Raw genomic sequence first — 25,846 nt, 5'->3', positions numbered from 1 at the left:
ACAGTTTAGGGGGTGAAGAGCTTATGTGCATGACAGAAGAACTGGACTTGGATGTGGAGGTGGTCAAACAGGTTGAAAAGGTGATGACGAAAACTAAAAGGGTGCATAGGGAGAGGTATGGCCAGTAGGGAAAAGGAGGTATTGATGACCCTGTATAAGACTCAGGTGAGACTCATTTAGATTACTGTGTACAATTCTGGATGCCGCACCTTCAAAAAGATATCAAAAGGATGAATTCTGTCCAGAGGAAGGTTACTAAAATGGTATGTGGTCTTCATCATAAGGCGCATAGACACAGATAAGGATCTCTATCTGTATACTTTGGAGGAAAGGTGGGAGAGAGGAGATAGATAGAGATGTTTAAATACCTAAGTAATATAAATGTGCATGAGTCGAGTCTCTTTCATTTGAAAGGAAGCTCTGCTATTTGCTAATATGCATAATATGCTATCATGATATTATGATAAAATAGTAATGGGGAGGATGGGCGGGAAGGGAGAAAAATGTATGTATTAAAGGATAAAATAGAAAGAATGTCAAGTGAAGTTTTCAATTTTAATGCTTTGTTATTTGTACACTTGATGTAAGATTGAAAAGAAAGGAAGCTCTGCAATGAGAGGGCATAGGATGAAATGAAGAGGTGATAGGCTCAGGAGTAATCTAAGGAAATACTTTTTTACAGAAAGGGAGATAGATGTGTGGAACAGTGGTGGAGACAGAGACTGTGTCTGATTTCAAGAAAGCCTGGGATAGGCATGTGGGATTTCTTAAAGGATTTTGGAAAAATTTAAGAGCAAACTTAAGGGTTTTCTTTTTAAAGATGCATTCAAGGATTAAATGAATTGCCTATGCCTTTAATTCATCCATAATATTATAATGAGTTGTCTTTCCCCTTTCCCAATGTGTTTTTTACCTTAATTGTTTCTTTTTTAACTAAATTGTATTTCTTCTCTAACTCTCCTTATGTTTGACCTTGTATGTATTTATTGAATTTTAATATGTTTAATAGTATGGGTTTTTGTTAGTTATGTCTGTTTCCCTCAACTCTGTAACTTTTAATTGTACATCGCTTAGAATTTTGAATAGGCGATAAATCAAATTTTATAATAAACTTGGAAACTTGGAAGAGATAGCACAGTTACTTACCTTAACAGTTGTTATCCAGGGACAGCAGGCAGCTATTCTCACAAGTGGGTGACATCATCCAACGGAGCCTGATGCGGACGCCTCACAAGCAGACTTGCTTGAAGAAACTCAAAGTTTCGAGTTGCCCGCACCGCGCGTGCGCGAGTGCCTTCTCCGCCCAGTTCCGGGCGTGTCACCTCAGTTCAGACAGCTAGCAGAGAAGCCAACCCTGGGGAGATGGGTGGGATGTGAGAATAGCTGCCTGCTGTCCCTGGATAACAACTGTTACGGTAAGTAACTGTGCTTTATCCCAGGACAAGCAGGCAGGTATTCTCACAAGTGGGTGACCTCCAAGCTAACCAGAATGAGATGGTGGGAGAGTTGGCAACTTAGGAGAATAAATTTCTTAACACAGATTGGCCAAACTGTCCATCCCGTCTGGAGAAGGTATCCAGACAGTAGTGTGAAGTGAAGGTATGAACCAAGGACCAAGTGGTGGCCTTGCAGATTTCCTCAATAGGGGTAGATCTGAGGAAAGCTGCAGACGCCGCCATAGCTCTGACCCTGTGGGCTGTGACTTTACTGTGTAGGGGTAATCCAGCCTGGGCATAGCAGAAAGAAATACAAGCCGCCATCCAGTTGGAGATGGTGCACTTAGAGATGGGACGCCCCAACTTGTTCGGGTCAAAGGAGACAAAAAGTTGAGGAGCAGTTCTGTGTGGTTTGGTGCTATCCAGATAGAAAGCCAAAGCACGCTTACAATCCAGAGTGTGAAGGGCTGTTTCTCCAGGGTGAGAATGAGGGTTTGGAAAAAACACTGGAAGTACGATGGATTGGTTGAGATGAAATTCTGAGACCACTTTAGGTACGAATTTCGGATGAGTACGAAGAACAACTTTGTCATGATAGAACACCGTGAATGGTGGGTCAGTAACTAAAGCTTGCAGTTCACTGTCTCTTCGATCAGAAGTGAGGGCTATGAGAAACATCACTTTCCAAGTGAGATACTTCAGATGAACCTTATCAATTGGTTCAAATGGAGGCTTCATGAATTGAGTAAGGACAACATTGAGGTCCCAAACCACAGGAGGCGGTTTGAGAGGAGGTTTAACACTGAAGAGTCCTTTCATGAATTTGAAAACCACTGGATGAGCAGAGAGGGGTTTCCCTTCAATAGGCTGATGGAAAGCCACAATTGCACTGAATTGGACTCCGATAGATGTAGACTTGAGGCCAGAATTGGATAAGTGCAACAGGTAGTCCAAAACAGAAGATAAGGAGGAATGCTGAGGCTCCTTATGATGAGAAAAACACCACGTAGAAAATCAAGTACACTTTTGGTGATAGCATTGTCTCGTGGTAGGCTTTCTAGAAGCTTCTAAAACATCTCTTACAGATTGAGAAAACTGAAGAGGAATTACGTTGAAAGGTACCAAGCTGTCAGGTGTAGAGACTGCAGGTTGGGATGAAGCAAAGATCCTTGACTCTGTGTAAGCAGAGAAGGAAAAACTGGTAGAAGGTATGGCTCCCTGGTGCTGAGTTGAAGTAGAAGGGAGTACCAAGGTTGTCTTGGCCACCGAGGAGCGATTAGAATCATGGTGGCATGATCGTTCTTCAACTTGACCAGAGTCTTGAGAATGAGAGGAAATGGAGGGAATGCATACAGGAAGAGATTCGTCCATTCCAGAAGAAAAGCATCTGCCTCGAGGCGGTGAGGAGAGTATATCCTGGAGCAGAACTGAAGCAGTTTGAAGTTGTGGGGAGCCGCAAAGAGGTCTATCTGAGGGGTCCCCCACTGTGAAAAAATGTAATGAAGAGGCGAGGAATGGAGAGTCCATTCATGAGGTTGCAGAAGACGACTCAAGTTGTCCGCTAAGCAATTCTTCACTCCTTGAATGTAGACAGCTTTGAGGAAGGTGTTGTGATGGATTGCCCAGTCCCAAACCTTCAGAGCTTCTTGACAAAGGAAGGCAGATCCCGTCCCTCCTTGTTTGTTGACATAATACATGGCGACTTGGTTGTCCGTCTGGATGAGGACTACCTGGTCGCGAAGAAAATGTTGAAAAGCGCTGAGAGCCTTGAAAATTGCTCTGAGTTCCAACAGATTTATGTGACATTGACGATCCGTATTGGTCCAGAGGCCTTGAGTACGGAGACCATCGAGATGAGCGCCCCAAGCGTAGGTTGAAGAGTCTGTCGTGAGGACCTTCTGATGAGGGGGCATTTGAAAAAGCAAGCCTTTGGAAAGATTGGAAGAGAGCATCCACCAACGGAGAGACTTCTTCAAGGAAGGAATGACTGAAATGTGTTGAGAAGGAGGGTCGCAAACTTGCGTCCATTGAGATGCCAGGGTCCACTGATGAATTCTGAGGTGGAGTCTGGTAAAAGGAGTCACGTGTACTGTGGAGGCCATCTGACCCAGCAGTACCATCATGTGTCTCGCTGAGATGGAAGAGCAGGAAGAGACTGTATGACAGAGTTGAAGAAGAGCTTCCAGACGTTGTGTGGAAGGAAAGCTCTGAGTTGGACAGTGTCCAGAACAGCTCCAATGAATTGTAGATTCTGTGAGGGCTGAAGTTGAGATTTGGGAAAGTTGATTTTGAATCCCAAACTTTGTAGGAACCAGGTACTCCGTTGGGTCGCTACAACAACCACTTGAGATGTGGAATCTTTGATGAGCTAGTCGCCGAGGTAGGGAAATACCTGAAGACCTTTCGGAGAGCTGCCACTACCACTACCAGGCACTTGGTGAACACTCTGGGAGACGAGGCCAAGCCAAAGGATAGTACTCTGTATTGATAATGCAGATTCCCCACCCCAAATCTGAGGTATTGAGGGGAGGCTGGATGAATGGGGATATGAGTGTAGGCCTCCTTGAGATCCAGAGAGCATAACCAGTCATTCTGCTCGAGAAGGGGATAATTCAAAACTTTTCTTTGACTAGAAATTTGTTGAGAGCCCTGAGATTCAGAATGGGCCGCAGATCGCCCGTCTTCTTCGGAACAAGGAAGTAACGGGAGTAAAAACCCCTGTTCTGCTGTTCCAAGGGAACTGGTTCAATGGCATGGAGAGAAAGCAGAGCTTGAGCTTCCTGAAGAAGGGCAGTCTGGGATGGATTGTAAGGATACTCTCTTGGAGGAAGCTCTGGTGGAACCTGAGTGAAATGAAGACAGTATCCTTCCCTGATGATGGTAAGCACCCAGAGGTCGGATATAATTATCGTCCATTAGTTATAAAAATGATGGAGACGACCTCCTATAGGGGGAAAAGGAGACAGAAACAGAACGGTGGAGGTTATGCTCTGTTGTAAACAGTCAAAAAGGCTGAGAAGCCTTAGGTGCAGCAGAAGGTTGGGGTTTCTGTTGCTTCTGAGGTTGATGTTTTTTCAGAGGAGGACGAGTATAAGGAGCGGGCTTTGGAGCAAAACGCCTTTGATAGATAAGAGCAGGGCGTGCAGGCTTAGCAGGAGCTGGCTTTGGCTTAGGTCTGACTATAGAAGCAAATGATTTTTCATGGTCAGATAATTTCTTGGTGGCTGCCTCGATGGATTCATCAAAGAGGTCATTACCCTCACAAGGAATGTTAGCCAAGCGGTCTTGAAGGTTAGAGTCCATGTCAATGGTACGAAGCCAGGCAAGACGACGCATAGCTACAGAGCAAGCAGCTGCTCGGGCAGATAACTCGAAGGCATCATAAGATGATTGGAGGAGATGCAAACATAATTGAGATAAAGAAGCAATGACTTCCTGAAACTCAAAATGCATTTGGGTATCCAAATAATTCAAAAACTTTAGTAGAAGAGAAATAAGGAATTCAAAGTAAATGAAGAATTGAAAATTATAATTGAGGACTTTAGAGGACATCATAGCATTCTGGTAGATGCGACTTCCGAATTTGTCCATAGTTTTCCCTTCCCTTCCAGGAGGGACGGTGGCGTAAACCTTGGAAGGATGGGACCTTTTCAAGGAGGACTCGACGAGCAGGGATTGATGAGATAACAGAGTTGTCAAACCCTTTGCGATGCACAGTCTTATACCTAGAGTCCAATTTTCCTGGAACAGCCGGTATGGAAAAAGGTGTTTCCATGCAATGACCAAAAGTCTGATTCAAAAGCTTATGAAGTGGAAGCTTAAGAGACTGCCGGAGGTTGAGGAAGATGCATGACTTCGAGATACTCCTTAGAAAATTTGGAGCCAGAATCCTAAACTAAACTAAACCAAACCTTGTGTTTGTATACCGCATCATCTCTACATTCGCAAAGCTCGACACGGTTAACAAGGGTTAGGGTAGAAAGGAACTCCAGTGAAAGGAAAAGACAAAATGAAGAGAAAATTTAGGACAGAGTAACCAGGTTTTCAGATGTGAGGCTTTGGAAAAAATACTGGAAGAACAATGGATTGGTTGAGGTGGAAATCCGAGACCACTTTAGGAAGGAACTTCGGATGGGTGCAGAGGACCACCTTGTCATGATGGAAAACTGTGAAGGGTGGGTCCGCCACCAGTGCTTGCAACTCACTGACTCGACGGGCGGAAGTGAATGCAATGAGGAACACCACTTTCCAGGTGAGATACTTTAGATGGGCCTTGATCATTGGTTCAAATGGAGGCTTCATCAGTTGGGCAAGGACAACGTTGAGGTCCCAAACCGCAGTGGGTGGTTTGAGAGGAGGGTTGACGTTGAAAAGTCCTTTCATGAATCTGGAAACCACCGTCTAGCCCGCCTACTACACAGGGCTCAAGCGGGAACATCCCCACTGAGACATAACAAACACACAACATGGAGGGCTATGTACGTAAACGCCCACAGTCTTGGAAACAAGATCCTGGAATTAGAAACAGAAATGAGGAATGCCGACCTGGATGTGGTGGCGATATCTGAGACCTGGCTCACGGATTTCCACGGGTGGGACATGGTCATACCGGGTTTCAACTTGCTTCGCCGGGACAGGAAGGGCAAAATGGGAGGAGGTGTAGCATTATATACTAAAGATGACATTAAGGTCACCAGAATCACAGATGTCCACTACACTGGGGAATCCCTTTGGGTAAATTTGGCCAGAGGGAAGGACAAATGCCTGTATCTTGGCGTAATATACAGACCCCCAAGACAACAGGATGACCTAGATACGGAATTAATCGGAGATATAGAGAATATCACCTTGCGTGGGGACACAGTATTGTTAGGTGACTTCAACATGCCTGATGTGAATTGGGACACGCTTTCCTCTGCTTCCGGCAGCAGCAGGAGGCTATTAAACTCTATGAAGGGAGCAAGACTCAGGCATCTGGTGTTGGAACCAACAAGGGATCAGGCAATACTGGACCTGATACTTACCAATGGAGAAAGTGTCACAGAGGTCTCGGTGGGCGACACATTGGCCTCCAGTGACCACAACATGGTATGGTTCAATCTCAGGAAAGGTTTCACTAAATCTACTACACTGACCAAGGTCCTCAAATTCAAGGACACAAACTTCAAAGAAATGGGAGACTTCGTTCACCAGGCGCTACAAAGCCAAGCAGAAACCGATAACGTGGAAGAAATGTTGTCGACTTTGAAAGCCACCATACAAGAAGCAACAAACCGCTATGTTAAATCAGTAAGTAAACAGCGAAGGAACAATAAGCCACAGTGGTTCTCTGCGGAGATTTCGGACCTCATCAAGGAGAAGAAAAAAGCATTCATCTCTTACAAACAATCAGGGAAACAGGACTCTAGGGAAGTCTATCTGGCCAAGTCAAAAGCCGTCAAAACAGCAGTTAGGGAGGCCAAATTCCGCATGGAGGAGTCTCTAGCGAAGAACATCCAGAAAGGAGATAAATCCTTCTTCAGGTATATCAGTGACAGAAATAAGAACTCAGGCGAGATAGTACATCTTAGGAAACCAGACGGAGACTATGTAGAAGCGGACTTGGAAAAAGCCCAACTGTTAAATGAATACTTCTGCTCAGTCTTCACCCGCGAGGCGCCAGGACTCGGCCCTCAGCTACAGACAAGGGTTGACGCAGATGACCCGTTTAATAATTTCGAGTTTACACTCAGCGGTGTCTACTGCGAGCTGTCAAAGCTTAAGGTTAACAAGGCAATGGGGCCTGACAACCTACACCCCAGGGTGCTCAGGGAGTTGTGTGATGTCTTGGTGGAACCGCTATCCGCGCTCTTCAATCTCTCCCTTAGTACGGGTAATGTCCCGTTGGACTGGAAGACGGCTAACGTCATTCCACTCCACAAGAAAGGCTCCAAGATGGAGACAGCAAACTACAGACCGGTGAGTCTCACATCAATAGTGTGCAAACTAATGGAAACTCTAATCAAACGCCAATTGGATACGATCCTGTACGAAGAGAATCTATGGGATCCCCGTCAACATGGATTTACTAAGGGGAGATCCTGCCAATCCAACCTGATCAGCTTCTTTGACTGGGTGACGAGGAAGCTGGATGTCGGGGAGTCCCTGGACATCGTATACCTGTATTTACGTAAAGCATTCGATAGCGTACCACACCGCAGGTTGCTGAGCAAGATGAGTTCTATAGGATTGGGCGACACATTGACGAAATGGGTTGGGAACTGGCTTGGAGGTAGGCTTCAGAGGGTAGTGGTGAACAGCACCCCCTCCGAAATGACGGAGGTAATCAGTGGAGTGCCGCAGGGCTCGGTCCTGGGCCCGATCCTATTCAACATCTTTATAAGAGACTTGGCAGAAGGGCTGCGAGGTAAAATAACATTATTCGCCGATGACGCTCAAACTCAGGGGAGGGAAGTTTCGTGGAGACGCCAGGAAGTACTTCTTCACGGAAAGAGTGATTGAGCATTGGAACAAGCTTCCAGTGCAGGTGATCAAGGCCCACAGCATCCCAGACTTCAAGAATAAATGGGATACCTATGTGGGATCCCTACGAGGGTCATGCCAAGGAAAAGGGTCACTAGGGTATAGACTTGAAAGAGCGGGTCAGTAGAGTGGCAGTATAATTATAATTATACTTAAGGGGGTCAGTAGACTTAAAAGGGTGGGTCAATAGTGTGGGCAGACTTGATGGGCTATAGCCCTTATCTGCCGTCATCTTTCTATGTTTCTATGTGGGCAAAAGAACAACAGATATAAATTCAATGTCCGACAACATGATGCACGACCTACTCCTACTGGAGTGCTGGTCTAGGTCCTGGCAACTCAGCTTCAATGCCAAAAAATGCAAAGTCATGCACCTGGGCAGCCAAAATCCATGCAAGACTTACACCCTTAATGGCGAGATCCTAACAAGAACTGAAGCAGAACGAGACTTAGGGGTGATCGTCAGTGAGAACATGAAGACTGCCAATCAAGTGGAGCAAGCTTCATCCAAGGCAAGGCAAATCATAGGTTGCATACGCAGGAGTTTCGTCAGCCGTAAGCCTGAAGTCATTATGCCACTGTATAGATCCATGGTGAGGCCCCACCTGGAATACTGTGTGCAATTCTAGAGGCCGCATTACCGTAAGGATGTGCTGAGACTGGAGTCGGTCCAGAGAATGGCCACCCGGATGGTCTCAGGACTCAAGGATCTCCCGTACGAGGAACGGCTGGATAAGTTGCAGCTGTACTCACTCGAGGAACGCAGAGAGAGGGGTGACATGATCGAGACATTCAAGTATCTCACGGGCCGCATCGAGGTAGAAGAAGATATCTTCTTTTTCAAGGGTCCCGCGGCAACAAGGGGGCATCCATAGAAAATCAGGGGCGGGAAACTGCACGGGGACACCAGGAAATTCTTTTTCACTGAAAAGGGTGGTTGATCGCTGGAATAATCTTCCACTTCAGGTTATTGAGGCCAGCAGCGTGCCTGATTTTAAGGCCAAATGGGATAGACACGTGGGATCTATTTACAGAGAAAGGTAGGGGAGGGTCATTGGGGTGGGCAGACTAGATGGGCCGTGGCCCTTATCTGCAGTCTATTTCTATGTTTCTATAGGGGTTTTCCGTCAAAGGGCTGATGGAAGGCAGCAATTGCACTGACATGGAGTCGGATGGATGTAGACTTGAGGGCTGAATCCGCCAAGTGCAGGAGGTAGTCAAATACTGAAGGCAAGGGGGAGTCTTGAGGGTTCCTATGATGTGAGTTACACCATACCAAGAACCTGGTCCACTTTTGGGAATAGCATTGCCTAGTGGTAGGTTTCCGAGAGGCTTCCAACACTTCCCTCACCGATTGGGAAAACTGGAGAGGGGCTATGTTGAGAGGAACCAAGCTGTCAGGTGGAGGGACTGCAGGTTGGGATGAAGTAGAGATCCCTGGTGCTGTGTAAGCAGCGAGGGAAAAAGAGGCAGGGGGTAAGGTTCCCTGATGCTGAGCTGAAGAAGGAGGGAGTACCACGGTCGTCTGGGCCACCAAAGAGCGACTAGAATCATGGTGGCACGTTCGGTCTTCAGCTTGACCAGAGTCTTTTGGATGAGAGGAAATGCATATAGAAAGAGATCCCTCCAGTACAGGAGAAAAGCATCTGCCTCGAAGCATAGAGGGGTGTAGATCCTGGAGCAGAATTGAGGCAGCTTATAATTGTGGGGGGCTGCAAAGAGGTCTATTTGAGGCTTTCCCCACTGTGTGAAGATTTGTTGAAGGGGCTGGGAATGGAGAGTCCATTCGTGAGGCTGCAGGAGACGACTCAAGTTGTCCGCTAAGACATTGTCCGCCCCTTGGATGTAGACCGCCCTGAGGAGGGTGTTGTGGTGGATCGCCCAATCCCAGACTTTCAGGGCTTCCTGGCATAGGGGGGTGGATTCCGTGCCCCCTTGTTTGTTGAGGTAATACATGGTGACTTGGTTGTCCGTCCGGATGAGGACTACTTGGTCGCTGAGATGTTGGAAAGCGTTGAGAGCGTTGAAGATCGCCCTAAGCTCTAGTAGGTTGATATGGCACTGACAGTCCGCACTGGTCCAGAGGCCCTAGGTGCGGAGACCGTCGAGATGAGCCCCCCAGGCATAGGTTGATGAGTCTGTCGTGAGGACTTTCCGGTGGGGGTGTGTGTGGAACAGCAAGCCTCTGGATAGATTGGAAGAGAGTATCCACCAGCGAAGCGACTGTGTCAGCGCAGGTCTGACCTGGATGTGTCAAGACAGGGGGTCGGTGACCTGCGTCCATTGTGATGCCAGGGTCCACTGAGGAATGCGGAGGTGAAGTCTGGCAAAGGGAGTCACGTGTACTGTGGCTGCCATGTGCCCCGAGAGGACCATCATCTGTCGCGCCGAGATGGTCTGGTGGGAGGCCACTGACTGGCAGAGATGGATGAGGGCGTCCTGATGTTGTTGAGGAAGGAATGCTCGAAGTTGGACTGTGTCCAGTACAGCACCGATGAACTGCAGGTGCTGAGAAGGTTGTAGCTGGGACTTTGGAAAGTTGATTTCGAATCCCAGACTCTGGAGGAACTCGATGGTTTGCTGGGTCGCCTGTAGAGCCCCTGTGTGTGTGTGGGCCTTGACGAGCCAATCGTCTAGGTAGGGGAATACCTGAAGACCCAGGTTCCGGAGGGCTGCTGCTACTACTACTAGGCACTTGCTGAACGCTCTGGGAGAGGAAGCCAGGCCGAAGGGCAGCACTCGGTACTGAAAATGTTGATTTCCCACCCGAAATCTGAGAAACTGTCGGGAGGCCAGATGAATAGGAATATGAGTGTAGACCCCCTTTAGATCCAGAGAGCATAGCCAGTCGTTCTGCTCGAGGAGAGGGTAGAGAGATGCTAGGGTTAGCATGCGGAATTTCTCTCTCACTAGGAATTTGTTGAGGATACTGAGATCCAAGATCAGCCTCAAATCGCCCATCTTTTTCGGAACAAGGAAATACGGGGAGTAAAAACCCTTGTTTTGTTGAGCCAGGGGAACTGGCTCGATGGCTTGAAGCCGAAGTAGAACTTGAGCTTCCTGAAGGAGGATGGCGGTCTGGGAAGGATTGGAAGGATACTCTCTTGGAGGGTGTTCCGGAGGAACGCTTCGGAAATGAAGAGAGTATCCTTCTCTGATGATGGAGAGGACCCAATGGTCGGAAGTGATCGACGTCCATTGATGTAGGAAATGATGGAGGAGGCCCCCGATGGGGAGGGGTTTGGAGGACGGCAGAGTGACTGAGGCTATGCTCTTTTCGGTGCAGTCAAAAGGGCTGAGGGGCCTTGGGTACTGTAGACGGTTGAGGCTTCTGCTGTTTGGAAGGAAACTGCCGCTTTGCTGGTTGGCGAGTGATAGGAGCCTGCTTCAGTTGGAAACATCTAAGGTAGATCTGCGTGGGGCGTGTAGGTCGAGCAGGAGCTGGCTTGGGCTTCGTTCGGAGGATGGAGGCAAAGGATTTTTCGTGCTCCGACAGCCTTTTGGTGGTGGCCTCGATGGACTCATCAAAGAGGTCATTTCCAGCGCAAGGCACATTGGCTAACCGATCTTGGAGGTTAGGGTCCATGTCTACAGTCCGAAGCCAGGCGGGGCGGCGCATGGCCACCGATGTCGCCGTCAGTCAAGTCGTCACATCGAAGACATCATAAAACGACTGGAGCAGGTAGAGTCGCAGCTGCGACAAGGAAGCGAGGACCTCCTGGAATTCAAAGTGCATTTGAGTATCCAGGTAAGGCATAAACTTGGGGAGAACAGAGAGGAAGAACTCAAAATAGGTGATGAAATGGAAGTTATAGTTGAGGATTCTGGACGTCGCCATGGTGCTTTGGTAGATGCGACGTCCAAATTTATCCATCTTTCTCCCCTCCCGCCCCGGGGGTACCGTGGCATACACCTGGGAAGGATGAAAGTTTGGTCCAAAAGCTTATGGAGAGGAAGCTTGAGGGTCTCCGCTGGAGGTTGAGAAGGTGCATGGTCTCGAGACATTCCTTGGAGAATTTTGAGCCCGTGTCCATCTGAATATCCAGGTCCTCCGCCATCTGGCGGAGGAATGTGGAAAAGGATAGTTGGTCTGCGGTGGCCCTGCCTCGAGGATGACGAGGCCGCCTCCTCGTGGAGGAATGGGTCCCTCGCGGTCGGGGACCCGGAGGAGGTAAAAGACATCCCCATATCCTCGAAGTCCGAGTGCATCGGCCTCAACGGAGGCGGGGGAGACAGCTGAAGGAACGGCTGTTTGCAGCGAGGCGAGTCATGTCTTGATGAGTGCCTCGAAGAATGCCTCGATTGGTGACGAGAGCCGTGTCTCGAGGTCAGCCTCGGGGATCGAGGCGATTTTGTTGAGGCCCCCAGAGAATGGATGGGGCTGGAGGCTGTCGAGCGAAGCTGTGAAGGCTGAGGTGAGGAACCTCGATGCACTCGTAAGGGCTCTGGTTCAGGCCTCGAGTGCACGGGTTCCAATGAAGGCATGGGCCTCCTGTGTACCAGACCAGACACTTGCAGAGACTCTGCTCCCTGCCAGAAGTGCCTCTCAGACTGAGGAATGGAAGGCGGCTCAACCTCGCAGGAGACCGCTGTATGCCCAAGCTGGAGAGAAGCCTCTGCTCCATGCCGCCAATGAGCTGAGCAAATCGCTTCTCTAACAAGGTCTGGAGTGAAGCTGGCAAGGAGGTATGCGCGTCTGAAACCGGGCCTCCTGCACGCGCTTCATATTCCCTTGAGGCAGTGTGGGAGTGCTTGGGCTTCGGGGCCTTAGGCACTTTTATCACTACCGGGGGGATAGGCTGTTGCGCTATCTGACCTGAAGAGAGAGAAGGCATCACAGCAGGCATTGAGAACAGAGCCGGAACAAATGAAGGTTTGATGAGGCTCGTGGAGGGAGTCGTCGAAGACTTCGGAGCTTCGGGTGAAGTCAAGGTCGAGGCGCCTTCGGAAGTCGAGGGCTCCTTCGAGGACTCCATGGCGAAATATTGCTCCCACAGGTTACAGCAATGCCTGAACGCACGTGGCCGGCACTATTTTTGAAGGTGGTGAGGCCCAAGACACCAAAGCCAGCGTCGATGAGGGTCTGTGAGTGAAATCACGCACTGCCACTCACAACACTTTTTAAAACCGGTTGTCGGCCTTGACATAGGCCTAAAAAGAGCCACCGCGAGGTCGAAGTCTTGGGGCCACGGCCGCGTGGCCTGCCCGGTCGAGCGGACGGAAGTAATTTTTTTTTTTTTTTTAAACTGTAAGATAATAAAATAATAAAACAATGATTCGGGTAAAAAGTACCACAAAACGCAGTTAAGAGAAGGCAAAAAAGTGAATACTTACGCAGAGTCAAAGATGGACTTCTCGGCTCCACAGAAAAATAAGAACTGAGGAGACACGCCTGGAACTGGGCGGAGAAGGCACTCGCGCATGCGCGGTGCGGGCGACTCAAAACTTTGAGTTTCTTCAAGCAAGTCTGCTTGTGAGGCGTCCGCATCGGGCTCCGTTGGATGACGTCACCCTCTTGTGAGAATACCTGCCTGCTTGTCCTAGGATAAAATGGTTACTTCGGATGGGCAGACTTGATGGCCCAACATCTGTGCCATTAATAAAAAAAAGAACAGCTGAGTGGCAGGAAGCTGCTTCAAGGCTTCCCCCTGCCGGTTTTACTTTCTCGATGACCAATCAGAAACTGATTTGCATGCCGACTTGTTGGAACATCGATCACCGTTTTAAAATCAGACAAAAAAAATTGGCCCACTGCAACCCAGAGCATATTTGCATGTGAGCCCTAGTGTCTGCTACCGCACGTTGTGGCTGATGATAAAGGTAAAGAGCAGGAGGAGCTGTTGGATCCAAAACGCCATGCCGGGTTTTGTGCTAATATTTTGGGGGGTGCTATGGCACCTGTTCCAATGCTTATCCAAGCAGTAGAGGTGCTGGAAGTGAATGAGGGTGTGGAGCCTGCTCACCCTCAGCTAGCTACTAGATAAGATTGGGGGGGGGGGGGGGGGTGCAGAACACTCACCATGACACAGGTACTGGAAGTGGTGGTTTTGCTGGTGGTCTGTTTCACCAGAGCCTGAAGGTTGCGCAGCTGCTGCAGCAGAGATCTGTGGTGGAACGAATATTGCAAGACATGACATTAATCTTACATTCTGCAGATGGCTGGACAACTCCAGCCACTGACACAACCCAATAAATCTATGAAAATCTCTGTTCAAAACTCACCTCGCTCATAAGAGATGGAAGAGCGAGGGAAACCTGGGGTTACTCACATGTTCTGTTTCTGCAGAAGGTGAACTTTCTTCTGGAGCTCCTGATTCTGAACAGTACAGGCAGAAACTCTTCAGAAACCCATGAGAGGAGAGAGAGCGAGATTCAAGAATTAGCCAGGAATATGTAATTGGTCCATCTCCAAGGCCTGACCCTATACCACCAGTTAGCTCTGAAAGATTACAGAAACTGAAGCATTTCCACTGCCTCACGCTGCAATTATTAGACATCTTTAAGCTATAAAATTTTACATTTAATAACATTAAAACAAAAAAAAACCTTAATGGGTGATTTTCCCTCTTATAACAAACAATTATTTCCTTTCATATTATATTCTGAATATAAATAGCCAATGTTATTTGCACGAATGACTACCAAATTTATATGCAAAAATGCCCTCCAGGAAAACAGTGCTATGAAGAGCTCGTGTGTAATAAGAGGCTGTACAATGATGATAAGCACCAAGTGCATCGAGGTGGTTTCCAAACCAGATTCAGAGAAGTGAAGGAGGCAATCAGTGCTGGTCAACTGCTCCCACAATTGAGAAGGCTCAACTCTCATACTGCTCCCCACTATGTCTCTGCTCTTCACTGCTACATGCCATTTTATTTTTCATCTCACTCCTGTCCCCAGCACCAGGAAAGCGATGTTGCGGAAGGGCTGTCAAGAAAGATCTGCCTCTTTGCAACATCTCGGGCCATATTTGGGTTAACTGGATTAAATTAGTATTATCTTTGCATAATTTTAATGTTGGCTCTGCTAACTTGCAAACTAAAAACAGCTCATTTACCCCCCCCCTTTTACAAAAAAGTAGTGTGTTTTTTAGCGCCAGCTGCGGCAGTAACAGCTTTGACACTCACAGAATTCCTAGGAGCGTCATGAGTTGTTATCACCAGGCCAGCACTAAAAACTGCGCTACATGTTTGTAAAATGGGGGTGGGGGGTTACTATGCGACAGTGCTCTTAGGGTGGGGAGGGAGGGGGGATGATGGATGGCCTAATCCAAGGCTCATAAGAGTTCAGGGCCCTGGAGTGGTTTGTTCTGTTTATGGACCTAGGTCTGTTAGTGGGAATAGTTGGACAGTAGATGTTTGTATTTTATGTATGTTTCTCTTTGCTGTTGATGATGTCCCATTGTTTCTTACTCAACTTTGATATGTGTAATAAAATTGTTTGAACATAAAATGAAAACATCATTATTTCTCTTCAAATCAAGGCACCAAACAATTCTCTCCAGGACATATTTCAGTCATGTGTTGGGGTCCACAGACCCTCAACATCTCTGTCCACAGCACACTCAAGGACCTAGTGGCCAGAATCTAACCAAAACCATCCCAAAATCCAGGTTCAAGTTTTGACCAAAAATGCCCGTGCATTTTCAGCTATACAAATATCTTGTTTTCTAAATTTTTCTGTAAAGATTTAAAGTAGATCACAATGAGGGGAAAAAACCCCCAACTCTATAAAACAGTGTGAATGACAATATAGATCAGATTATACAATAATCTATTCCAGGCCGTTAGCCAAAAACAGGTCCATTTTTAGATTTTTACAAAATATTAAAGAAGTACTAGACCTAATTAAAAATTTGAAATTCTCTGACAGTCTTTTTACTCAAATTTCTAAAAGACAATGGCTAATGTTTTTTTTCAATTTAACTCATCTTGGACTTGGAAAGGCCAGAACCAAATTTTGAGCAGAACGTGATTTGATGTCATTATTCAACAGTAAACAATGAATTGTCAATCAATCTGGGGGTCTCGCCTAATAAAGATTTATAAATAAGTCAAGCAATTTTATACTCAGTTCTAGAAAGTATTAGCAAACAGTGCAAACTCCTTAGCAATAGAGAAGCACTCTCAAAATTACTTGCCTACTTGCTAAAACCAAAACTCTTCCCACCCGATCACCAATAGGTCCCTCCCTGGGCCTACCTTAAGAAGCCCTGGTAGTCTTGAGGCTTTCTTCAGGTTCTCAATCCTGCCCGGTGTCACTGCTCTGTCAAAATGGCTGCCAAGACTGCCGTGGAATGTCCCAGCAGCAATTTTGAGATTGGAACCAGTTTAAACCGGAGCAATCGCCAATCAGTCCTACTTATGCCAGTTGTAATCTCAAAACGGCTGCTGGGACCTCCCATGGCAACTCAGAGGGATGGGATCCTCCTTCTGCTGGGGTGGGAGGAGGCATGAGCACATGATTGCTTTTAGCTTCAGCTTCAGCCGAAACTAAGCAATGTATTTCAGCTGCTTGATACTTATGTTAATACTGGTATATCAAAATCAATATATCCAATCCACTGACTCTAGTTGGCCTCTACTAGTGGCGTCTAGATCATTTGGACATAGGAAGGGAGAAGCTTTCAGTAACATGATGAAGTCCTATGTGACTCTGATGAGATTGGATGGGATTTCTCATTTCTTCCATAAAGAAGAAATATTGTGTAACCCCCATGGGGAGGAGCTTCTTTCTGCCATTAAATTCCCAGTTTCTGTCAAGGTGCAGTGAAAAATGTCTTTGTGTGACATCAGCAATTACCAAATTCTCTGCCCCTCTAGTACCTGTTTTCCAATCCATCCACATAATTTTTTTTCTTGCGACGACTGTCCTGTGCAGACTTTTTGTTCCGGATTTTTCTTCGGATTCGTTTTAGGACACGTTCTTCCAACTGTAAAAGAAAATCTAGTAATTGCTGTGCATAATAAGGTGTGTATATTTAAAACAAAGTTAAGCAGATGGGGGAGAGGTGTGTCACCATCTCTCTCTCACCTTGGTCAGGGGAAGATGACTGGGCAACACCAAACCTTCCTTGGCTAAAAGTCGTTTCTCCTCTTCAGTCAAAGTCAACTCCTGAAATTCATACTGAAAGCAAATATTTGTGTCAAAGGGAGAAGACAGCAGTAAGGTAGGAACAAGCACAAGTGAACCCACCTTCCCCCCAACCAGCACATTTGAGGCCAGTATAGACTTCTGCTAATCAGTATTACATATGTAGTGGAGAAGTGCCACGTCAGCACCAGTGTACAATGCTCAGTTCTGCCGCAAGACTGAATGAGACATTAAATAAATATACAATAAAAGGGGGCTGCTGGCAAAACACTTGAGCTTGCCCCTAGCACCAGGTATGCCAACTGTCAGTAAAACAAAGACAAAGGGAAAAATAAGTTTCATGTTAGTAAAAATAGTGACAGCAACAGAGTTCCTACCTTTAGAGCTGTGAGCTCAGGTCTTGCGAGACTACACTGTCCCTCAGTAGAGAAAGGAACTAATTGGGCTCGGTAGAGATAGTGGCGAATCGGGCTAGGGCGCTCGTGAGGCTGCGCCGTCTCTCAGTAGAGAAAGGGGCGAATCAGGCTAGGGTGCTCTTGAGGCTGCGCCATCTCTCGGTAAAGAAAGGAACTAATCGGGCTAGGGCACTCATGAGGCTGCGCCATCTCTCGGTATAGAAAGTGGCAAATCAGGCCAGGGCGCTCGTGAGGCTGCGCCGTCTCTCCATAGAGAAAGAAACTAATCGGGCTAGGGTGCTTGTGAGGCTGCGCCGACTCTCGGTAGAAAAAGTGGCGAATCGGGCAAGGGCGCTCGTGAGGCTGCGCCGTCTCTCGGTAGAGAAAGTGGCGAATCAGGCTAGGGCAGTCACAAGGCTGCGCTGTCTCTCAGTAGAGAAAGGGGTGAATCGGGCTAGGGCGCTCGTGAGGCTGCGCTGTCTCTCGGTAGAGAAAGGGGTGAATCAGGCTAGGGTGCTCTTGAGGCTGCGCCGTCTCTCAGTACAGATAGGAACTAATCACGCTAGGGCACTCGTGAGGCTGGGATGTCTCTCGGTAGAGAAAGGAACGAATCAGGCTAGGGTGCTCGTGAGGCTGCGCTGTCTCTCAGTAAAGAAAGGAACGAATCACGCTAGGGTGCTCGTGAGGCTGCGCTGTCTCTCGGTACAGAAAGGAACAAATCGGGCTAAGGCGGTCACAAGGCTGCGATGTCTCTCAGTAGAGAAAAGGGCAAATCAGGCTAGGGTGCTCTTGAGGCTGCGCTGTCTCTCGGTAGAGAAAGGGGTGAATCACGCTAGGGTGCTCGTGAGGCTGCACCGTCTCTCGGTAGAGATAGTGGCGAATCGGGCCAGGACGCTCGTGAGGCTGCTCTGTCTCTCCGTAGAGAAAGGAATTAATTGGGCTAGGGCGCTCGTGAGGCTGTGCCGTCTCTCTGTAGAGGAAGTGGCGAATCGGGCCAGGGTGCTCGTGAGGCTGCGCCGTCTCTCGGTAGAGAAAGTAGCGAATCGGGAAAGGGCGCTCGTGAGGCTGCGCCGTCTCTCGGTAGAGAAAGTGGCGAATCGGGCAAGGGCGCTCGTGAGGCTGCGCCGTCTCTCGGTAGAGAAAGTGGCGAATCAGGCTAGGGCAGTCACAAGGCTGCGCTGTCTCTCAGTAGAGAAAGGGGTGAATCGGGCTAGGGCGCTCGTGAGGCTGCGATGTCTCTCGGTAGAGAAAGGGGTGAATCAGGCTAGGGTGCTCTTGAGGCTGCGCCGTCTCTCAGTACAGATAGGAACTAATCACGCTAGGGCACTCGTGAGGCTGGGATGTCTCTCGGTAGAGAAAGGAACGAATCAGGCTAGGGTGCTCGTGAGGCTGCGCTGTCTCTCAGTAAAGAAAGGAACGAATCACGCTAGGGTGCTCGTGAGGCTGCGCTGTCTCTCGGTACAGAAAGGAACAAATCGGGCTAAGGCGGTCACAAGGCTGCGATGTCTCTCAGTAGAGAAAAGGGCAAATCAGGCTAGGGTGCTCTTGAGGCTGCGCTGTCTCTCGGTAGAGAAAGGGGTGAATCACGCTAGGGTGCTCGTGAGGCTGCACCGTCTCTCGGTAGAGATAGTGGCGAATCGGGCCAGGACGCTCGTGAGGCTGCTCTGTCTCTCCGTAGAGAAAGGAATTAATTGGGCTAGGGCGCTCGTGAGGCTGCGCCGTCTCTCTGTAGAGGAAGTGGCGAATCGGGCCAGGGTGCTCGTGAGGTTGCGCCGTCTCTCGGTAGAGAAAGTAGCGAATCGGGAAAGGGCGCTCGTGAGGCTGCGCCGTCTCTCGGTAGAGAAAGTGGCGAATCAGGCTAGGACGCTCGTGAGGCTGCGCTGTCTCTCGGTAGAGAAAGGAACGAATCGGGCTAGGGCAGTCAAAAGGCTGCGCTGTCTCTCAGTAGAGAAAGGGGCGAATTGGGCTAGGGTGCTCGTGAGGCTGCGCTGTCTCTCAGTAGAGAAAGGGGCGAATTGGGCTAGGGTGCTCGTGAGGCTGCGCTGTCTCTCAGTAGAGAAAGGGGCAAATTGGGCTAGGGTGCTCGTGAGGCTGCGCTGTCTCTCAGTAGAGAAAGGGGCAAATTGGGCTAGGACGCTCGTGAGGCTGCGCTGTCTCTCGGTAGAGAAAGGAACGAATCGGGCTAGGGAGGTCAACAAGGCTGCGCTGTCTCTCGGCAGAGAAAGGAACGAATCGGGTTAGGGAGGTCAACAAGGCTGCGCTGTCTCTCGGTAGAGAAAGGAACGAATCGGGCTAGGGCGCTCGTGAGGCTGCGCTGTCTCTCGGTAGAGAAAGGAACGAATCGGGCTAGGGCGCTCGTGAGGCTGCGCTGTCTCTCGGTAGAGAAAGGAACGAATCGGGCTAGGGCGCTCGTGAGGCTGCGCTGTCTCTCGGTAGAGAAAGGAACGAATCGGGCTAGGGCGCTCGTGAGGCTGCGCTGTCTCTCGGTAGAGAAAGGAACGAATCGGGCTAGGGTGCTCTTGAGGCTGCGCTGTCTCTCGGCAGAGAAAGGAACGAATCGGGCTAGGGAGGTCAACAAGGCTGCGCTGTCTCTCGGTAGAGAAAGGGGCGAATCGGGCTAGAGTGCTCTTGAGGCTGCGCTGTCTCTCGGTAGAGAAAGGAACGAATCGGGCTAGGGCGGTCACAAGGCTGCGCTGTCTCTCGGTAGAGAAAGGAACGAATCGGGCTAGGGTGCTCTTGAGGCTGCGCTGTCTCTCGGTAGAGAAAGGAACGAATCGGGCTAGGGCGGTCACAAGGCTGCGCTGTCTCTCGGTAGAGAAAGGAACGAATCGGGCTAGGGTGCTCTTGAGGCTGCGCTGTCTCTCGGTAGAGAAAGGAACGAATCGGGCTAGGGCGGTCACAAGGCTGCGCTGTCTCTCGGTAGAGAAAGGAACGAATCGGGCTAGGGTGCTCTTGAGGCTGCGCTGTCTCTCGGTAGAGAAAGGAACGAATCGGGCTAGGGCGGTCACAAGGCTGCGCTGTCTCTCGGTAGAGAAAGGAACGAATCGGGCTAGGGTGCTCTTGAGGCTGCGCTGTCTCTCGGTAGAGAAAGGAACGAATCGGGCTAGGGCGGTCACAAGGCTGCGCTGTCTCTCGGTAGAGAAAGGGGCGAATCGGGCTAGGGAGGTCAACAAGGCTGCGCTGTCTCTCGGTAGAGAAAGGAACGAATCGGGCTAGGGTGCTCTTGAGGCTGCGCTGTCTCTCGGTAGAGAAAGGAACGAATCGGGCTAGGGCGGTCACAAGGCTGCGCTGTCTCTCGGTAGAGAAAGGAACGAATCGGGCTAGGGCGCTCGTGAGGCTGCGCTGTCTCTCGGTAGAGAAAGGAACGAATCGGGCTAGGGCGCTCGTGAGGCTGCGCTGTCTCTCGGTAGAGAAAGGAACGAATCGGGCTAGGGCGCTCGTGAGGCTGCGCTGTCTCTCGGTAGAGAAAGGAACGAATCGGGCTAGGGCGCTCGTGAGGCTGCGCTGTCTCTCGGCAGAGAAAGGAACGAATCGGGCTAGGGAGGTCAACAAGGCTGCGCTGTCTCTCGGTAGAGAAAGGGGCGAATCGGGCTAGAGTGCTCTTGAGGCTGCGCTGTCTCTCGGTAGAGAAAGGAACGAATCGGGCTAGAGTGCTCTTGAGGCTGCGCTGTCTCTCGGTAGAGAAAGGAACGAATCGGGCTAGGGCGGTCACAAGGCTGCGCTGTCTCTCGGTAGAGAAAGGAACGAATCGGGCTAGGGTGCTCTTGAGGCTGCGCTGTCTCTCGGCAGAGAAAGGTACGAATCGGGCTAGGGAGGTCAACAAGGCTGCGCTGTCTCTCGGTAGAGAAAGGAACGAATCGGGCTAGAGTGCTCTTGAGGCTGCGCTGTCTCTCGGTAGAGAAAGGAACAAATAGGGCTAGGGCGGTCACAAGGCTGCGCTGTCTCTCGGTAGAGAAAGGGGCGAATCGGGCTAGGGAGGTCAACAAGGCTGCGCTGTCTCTCGGTAGAGAAAGGAACGAATCGGGCTAGGGCGCTCTTGAGGCTGCGCTGTCTCTCGGTAGAGAAAGGAACGAATCGGGCTAGGGCGGTCACAAGGCTGCGCTGTCTCTCGGTAGAGAAAGGAACGAATCGGGCTAGGGTGCTCTTGAGGCTGCGCTGTCTCTCGGTAGAGAAAGGAACGAATCGGGCTAGGGCACTCGTTAGGCTGCGCTGTCTCTCGGTAGAGAAAGGAACAAATCGGGCTAGAGTGCTCTTGAGGCTGCGCTGTCTCTCGGTAGAGAAAGGAACGAATCGGGCTAGGGAGGTCAACAAGGCTGCGCTGTCTCTCGGTAGAGAAAGGAACGAATCGGGCTAGGGTGCTCTTGAGGCTGCGCTGTCTCTCGGTAGAGAAAGGAACGAATCGGGCTAGGGTGCTCTTGAGGCTGCGCTGTCTCTCGGCAGAGAAAGGAACGAATCGGGCTAGGGAGGTCAACAAGGCTGCGCTGTCTCTCGGTAGAGAAAGGAACGAATCGGGCTAGGGTGCTCTTGAGGCTGCGCTGTCTCTCGGTAGAGAAAGGAACGAATCGGGCTAGGGTGCTCTTGAGGCTGCGCTGTCTCTCGGTAGAGAAAGGAACGAATCGGGCTAGGGCACTCGTTAGGCTGCGCTGTCTCTCGGTAGAGAAAGGAACGAATCGGGCTAGAGTGCTCTTGAGGCTGCGCTGTCTCTCGGTAGAGAAAGGAACGAATCGGGCTAGGGCGGTCACAAGGCTGCGCTGTCTCTCGGTAGAGAAAGGAACGAATCGGGCTAGGGTGCTCTTGAGGCTGCGCTGTCTCTCGGCAGAGAAAGGAACGAATCGGGCTAGGGAGGTCAACAAGGCTGCGCTGTCTCTCGGTAGAGAAAGGGGCGAATCGGGCTAGGGAGGTCAACAAGGCTGCGCTGTCTCTCGGTAGAGAAAGGAACGAATCGGGCTAGGGTGCTCTTGAGGCTGCGCTGTCTCTCGGTAGAGAAAGGGACGAATCAGGCTAGGGAGGTCAACAAGGCTGCGCTGTCTCTCGGTAGAGAAAGGAACGAATCGGGCTAGGGCGCTCGTTAGGCTGCGCTGTCTCTCGGTAGAGAAATGAACGAATCGGGCTAGAGTGCTCTTGAGGCTGCGCTGTCTCTCGGTAGAGAAAGGAACGAATCGGGCTAGGGCGGTCACAAGGCTGCGCTGTCTCTCGGTAGAGAAAGGAACGAATTGGGCTAGGGCGGTCACAAGGCTGCGCTGTCTCTCAGTAGAGAAAGGAACGAATCGGGCTAGGGTGCTCTTGAGGCTGCGCTGTCTCTCGGCAGAGAAAGGAACGAATCGGGCTAGGGAGGTCAACAAGGCTGCGCTGTCTCTCGGTAGAGAAAGGAACGAATCGGGCTAGGGCGCTCGTGAGGCTGCGCTGTCTCTCGGTAGAGAAAGGAACGAATCGGGCTAGGGCGGTCACAAGGCTGCGCTGTCTCTCGGTAGAGAAAGGAACGAATCAGGCTAGAGTGCTCTTGAGGCTGCGCTGTCTCTCGGTAGAGAAAGGAACGAATTGGGCTAGGGCGGTCACAAGGCTGCGCTGTCTCTCGGTAGAGAAAGGAACAAATCGGGCTAGGGCGGTCACAAGGCTGCGCTGTCTCTCGGTAGAGAAAGGGGCGAATCGGGCTAGGGAGGTCAACAAGGCTGCGCTGTCTCTCGGTAGAGAAAGGAACGAATCGGGCTAGGGTGCTCTTGAGGCTGCGCTGTCTCTCGGTAGAGAAAGGAACGAATCGGGCTAGGGCGGTCACAAGGCTGCGCTGTCTCTCGGTAGAGAAAGGAACGAATCGGGCTAGGGTGCTCTTGAGGCTGCGCTGTCTCTCGGTAGAGAAAGGAACGAATCGGGCTAGGGCACTCGTTAGGCTGCGCTGTCTCTCGGTAGAGAAAGGAACGAATCGGGCTAGGGCGGTCACAAGGCTGCGCTGTCTCTCGGTAGAGAAAGGAACGAATCGGGCTAGGGTGCTCTTGAGGCTACGCTGTCTCTCGGCAGAGAAAGGAACGAATCGGGCTAGGGAGGTCAACAAGGCTGCGCTGTCTCTCGGTAGAGAAAGGGGCGAATCGGGCTAGGGAGGTCAACAAGGCTGCGCTGTCTCTCGGTAGAGAAAGGAACGAATCGGGCTAGGGTGCTCTTGAGGCTGCGCTGTCTCTCGGTAGAGAAAGGGACGAATCAGGCTAGGGAGGTCAACAAGGCTGCGCTGTCTATCGGTAGAGAAAGGAACGAATCGGGCTAGGGCGCTCGTTAGGCTGCGCTGTCTCTCGGTAGAGAAAGGAACGAATCGGGCTAGAGTGCTCTTGAGGCTGCGCTGTCTCTCGGTAGAGAAAGGAACGAATCGGGCTAGGGCGGTCACAAGGCTGCGCTGTCTCTCGGTAGAGAAAGGGACGAATCGGGCTAGGGAGGTCAACAAGGCTGCGCTGTCTCTCGGTAGAGAAAGGAACGAATCGGGCTAGGGTGCTCTTGAGGCTGCGCTGTCTCTCGGTAGAGAAAGGGACGAATCAGGCTAGGGAGGTCAACAAGGCTGCGCTGTCTCTCGGTAGAGAAAGGGGCGAATCGGGCTAGGGAGGTCAACAAGGCTGCGCTGTCTCTCGGTAGAGAAAGGAACGAATCGGGCTAGGGTGCTCTTGAGGCTGCGCTGTCTCTCGGTAGAGAAAGGGACGAATCAGGCTAGGGAGGTCAACAAGGCTGCGCTGTCTCTCGGTAGAGAAAGGAACGAATCGGGCTAGGGCGCTCGTTAGGCTGCGCTGTCTCTCGGTAGAGAAAGGAACGAATCGGGCTAGAGTGCTCTTGAGGCTGCGCTGTCTCTCGGTAGAGAAAGGAACGAATCGGGCTAGGGCGGTCACAAGGCTGCGCTGTCTCTCGGTAGAGAAAGGGACGAATCGGGCTAGGGCGGTCACAAGGCTGCGCTGTCTCTCAGTAGAGAAAGGAACGAATCGGGCTAGGGTGCTCTTGAGGCTGCGCTGTCTCTCGGCAGAGAAAGGAACGAATCGGGCTAGGGAGGTCAACAAGGCTGCGCTGTCTCTCGGTAGAGAAAGGAACGAATCGGGCTAGGGCGCTCGTGAGGCTGCGCTGTCTCTCGGTAGAGAAAGGAACGAATCGGGCTAGGGCGGTCACAAGGCTGCGCTGTCTCTCGGTAGAGAAAGGAACGAATCAGGCTAGAGTGCTCTTGAGGCTGCGCTGTCTCTCGGTAGAGAAAGGAACGAATTGGGCTAGGGCGGTCACAAGGCTGCGCTGTCTCTCGGTAGAGAAAGGAACGAATCGGGCTAGGGCAGTCAAAAGGCTGCGCTGTCTCTCAGTAGAGAAAGGGGCGCATTGGGCTAGGGTGCTCGTGAGGCTGCGCTGTCTCTCAGTAGAGAAAGGGGCGAATTGGGCTAGGGTGCTCGTGAGGCTGCGCTGTCTCTCAGTAGAGAAAGGGGCAAATTGGGCTAGGGTGCTTGTGAGGCTGCGCTGTCTCTCAGTAGAGAAAGGGGCAAATTGGGCTAGGACGCTCGTGAGGCTGCGCTGTCTCTCGGTAGAGAAAGGAACGAATCGGGCTAGGGAGGTCAACAAGGCTGCGCTGTCTCTCGGCAGAGAAAGGAACGAATCGGGTTAGGGAGGTCAACAAGGCTGCGCTGTCTCTCGGTAGAGAAAGGAACGAATCGGGCTAGGGCGCTCGTGAGGCTGCGCTGTCTCTCGGTAGAGAAAGGGACGAATCGGGCTAGGGCGCTCGTGAGGCTGCGCTGTCTCTCGGTAGAGAAAGGAACGAATCGGGCTAGGGCGCTCGTTAGGCTGCGCTGTCTCTCGGTAGAGAAAGGAACGAATCGGGCTAGGGTGCTCTTGAGGCTGTGCTGTCTCTCGGCAGAGAAAGGAACGAATCGGGCTAGGGAGGTCAACAAGGCTGCGCTGTCTCTCGGTAGAGAAAGGGGTGAATCGGGCTAGAGTGCTCTTGAGGCTGCGCTGTCTCTCGGTAGAGAAAGGAACGAATCGGGCTAGGGCGCTCGTTAGGCTGCGCTGTCTCTCGGTAGAGAAAGGAACGAATCGGGCTAGAGTGCTCTTGAGGCTGCGCTGTCTCTCGGTAGAGAAAGGAACGAATCGGGCTAGGGCGGTCACAAGGCTGCGCTGTCTCTCGGTAGAGAAAGGAACGAATCGGGCTAGGGTGCTCTTGAGGCTGCGCTGTCTCTCGGCAGAGAAAGGTACGAATCGGGCTAGGGAGGTCAACAAGGCTGCGCTGTCTCTCGGTAGAGAAAGGGGCGAATCGGGCTAGGGAGGTCAACAAGGCTGCGCTGTCTCTCGGTAGAGAAAGGAACGAATCGGGCTAGGGTGCTCTTGAGGCTGCGCTGTCTCTCGGTAGAGAAAGGAACGAATCGGGCTAGGGCGGTCACAAGGCTGCGCTGTCTCTCGGTA

General features: G+C 50.7%; 1 protein-coding gene across 3 annotated transcripts in view; it reads right to left on the bottom strand.

Annotated features, from left to right (window-relative positions):
* LOC117357152 (cyclic AMP-responsive element-binding protein 3-like protein 4) overlaps positions 1-25,846 on the bottom strand; it is a 183,784-nt gene that overhangs the window by 77,938 nt on the left and 80,000 nt on the right. For 2 of the 3 annotated variants that reach the window (XM_033937526.1, XM_033937510.1), the window contains exons 5-8: positions 16,992-17,084; positions 16,784-16,890; positions 14,228-14,296; positions 13,978-14,062 (exon numbers count right to left, since the gene is read on the bottom strand). In XM_033937526.1, the coding sequence (XP_033793417.1) occupies positions 13,978-14,062; positions 14,228-14,296; positions 16,784-16,890; positions 16,992-17,084 (354 nt within the window). The remainder of the gene's footprint in view (positions 1-13,977; positions 14,063-14,227; positions 14,297-16,783; positions 16,891-16,991; positions 17,085-25,846) is intronic. The other variant, XM_033937519.1, reaches the window with a different exon arrangement.

Source organism: Geotrypetes seraphini, chromosome 1 (genome assembly GCF_902459505.1).
Source record: "Geotrypetes seraphini chromosome 1, aGeoSer1.1, whole genome shotgun sequence".
In the NCBI taxonomy this organism is placed as follows: domain Eukaryota; kingdom Metazoa; phylum Chordata; class Amphibia; order Gymnophiona; family Dermophiidae; genus Geotrypetes; species Geotrypetes seraphini.
Note: the sequence above shows the minus strand (reverse complement) of the source record. Positions and strands in the feature narration are given on the sequence as shown.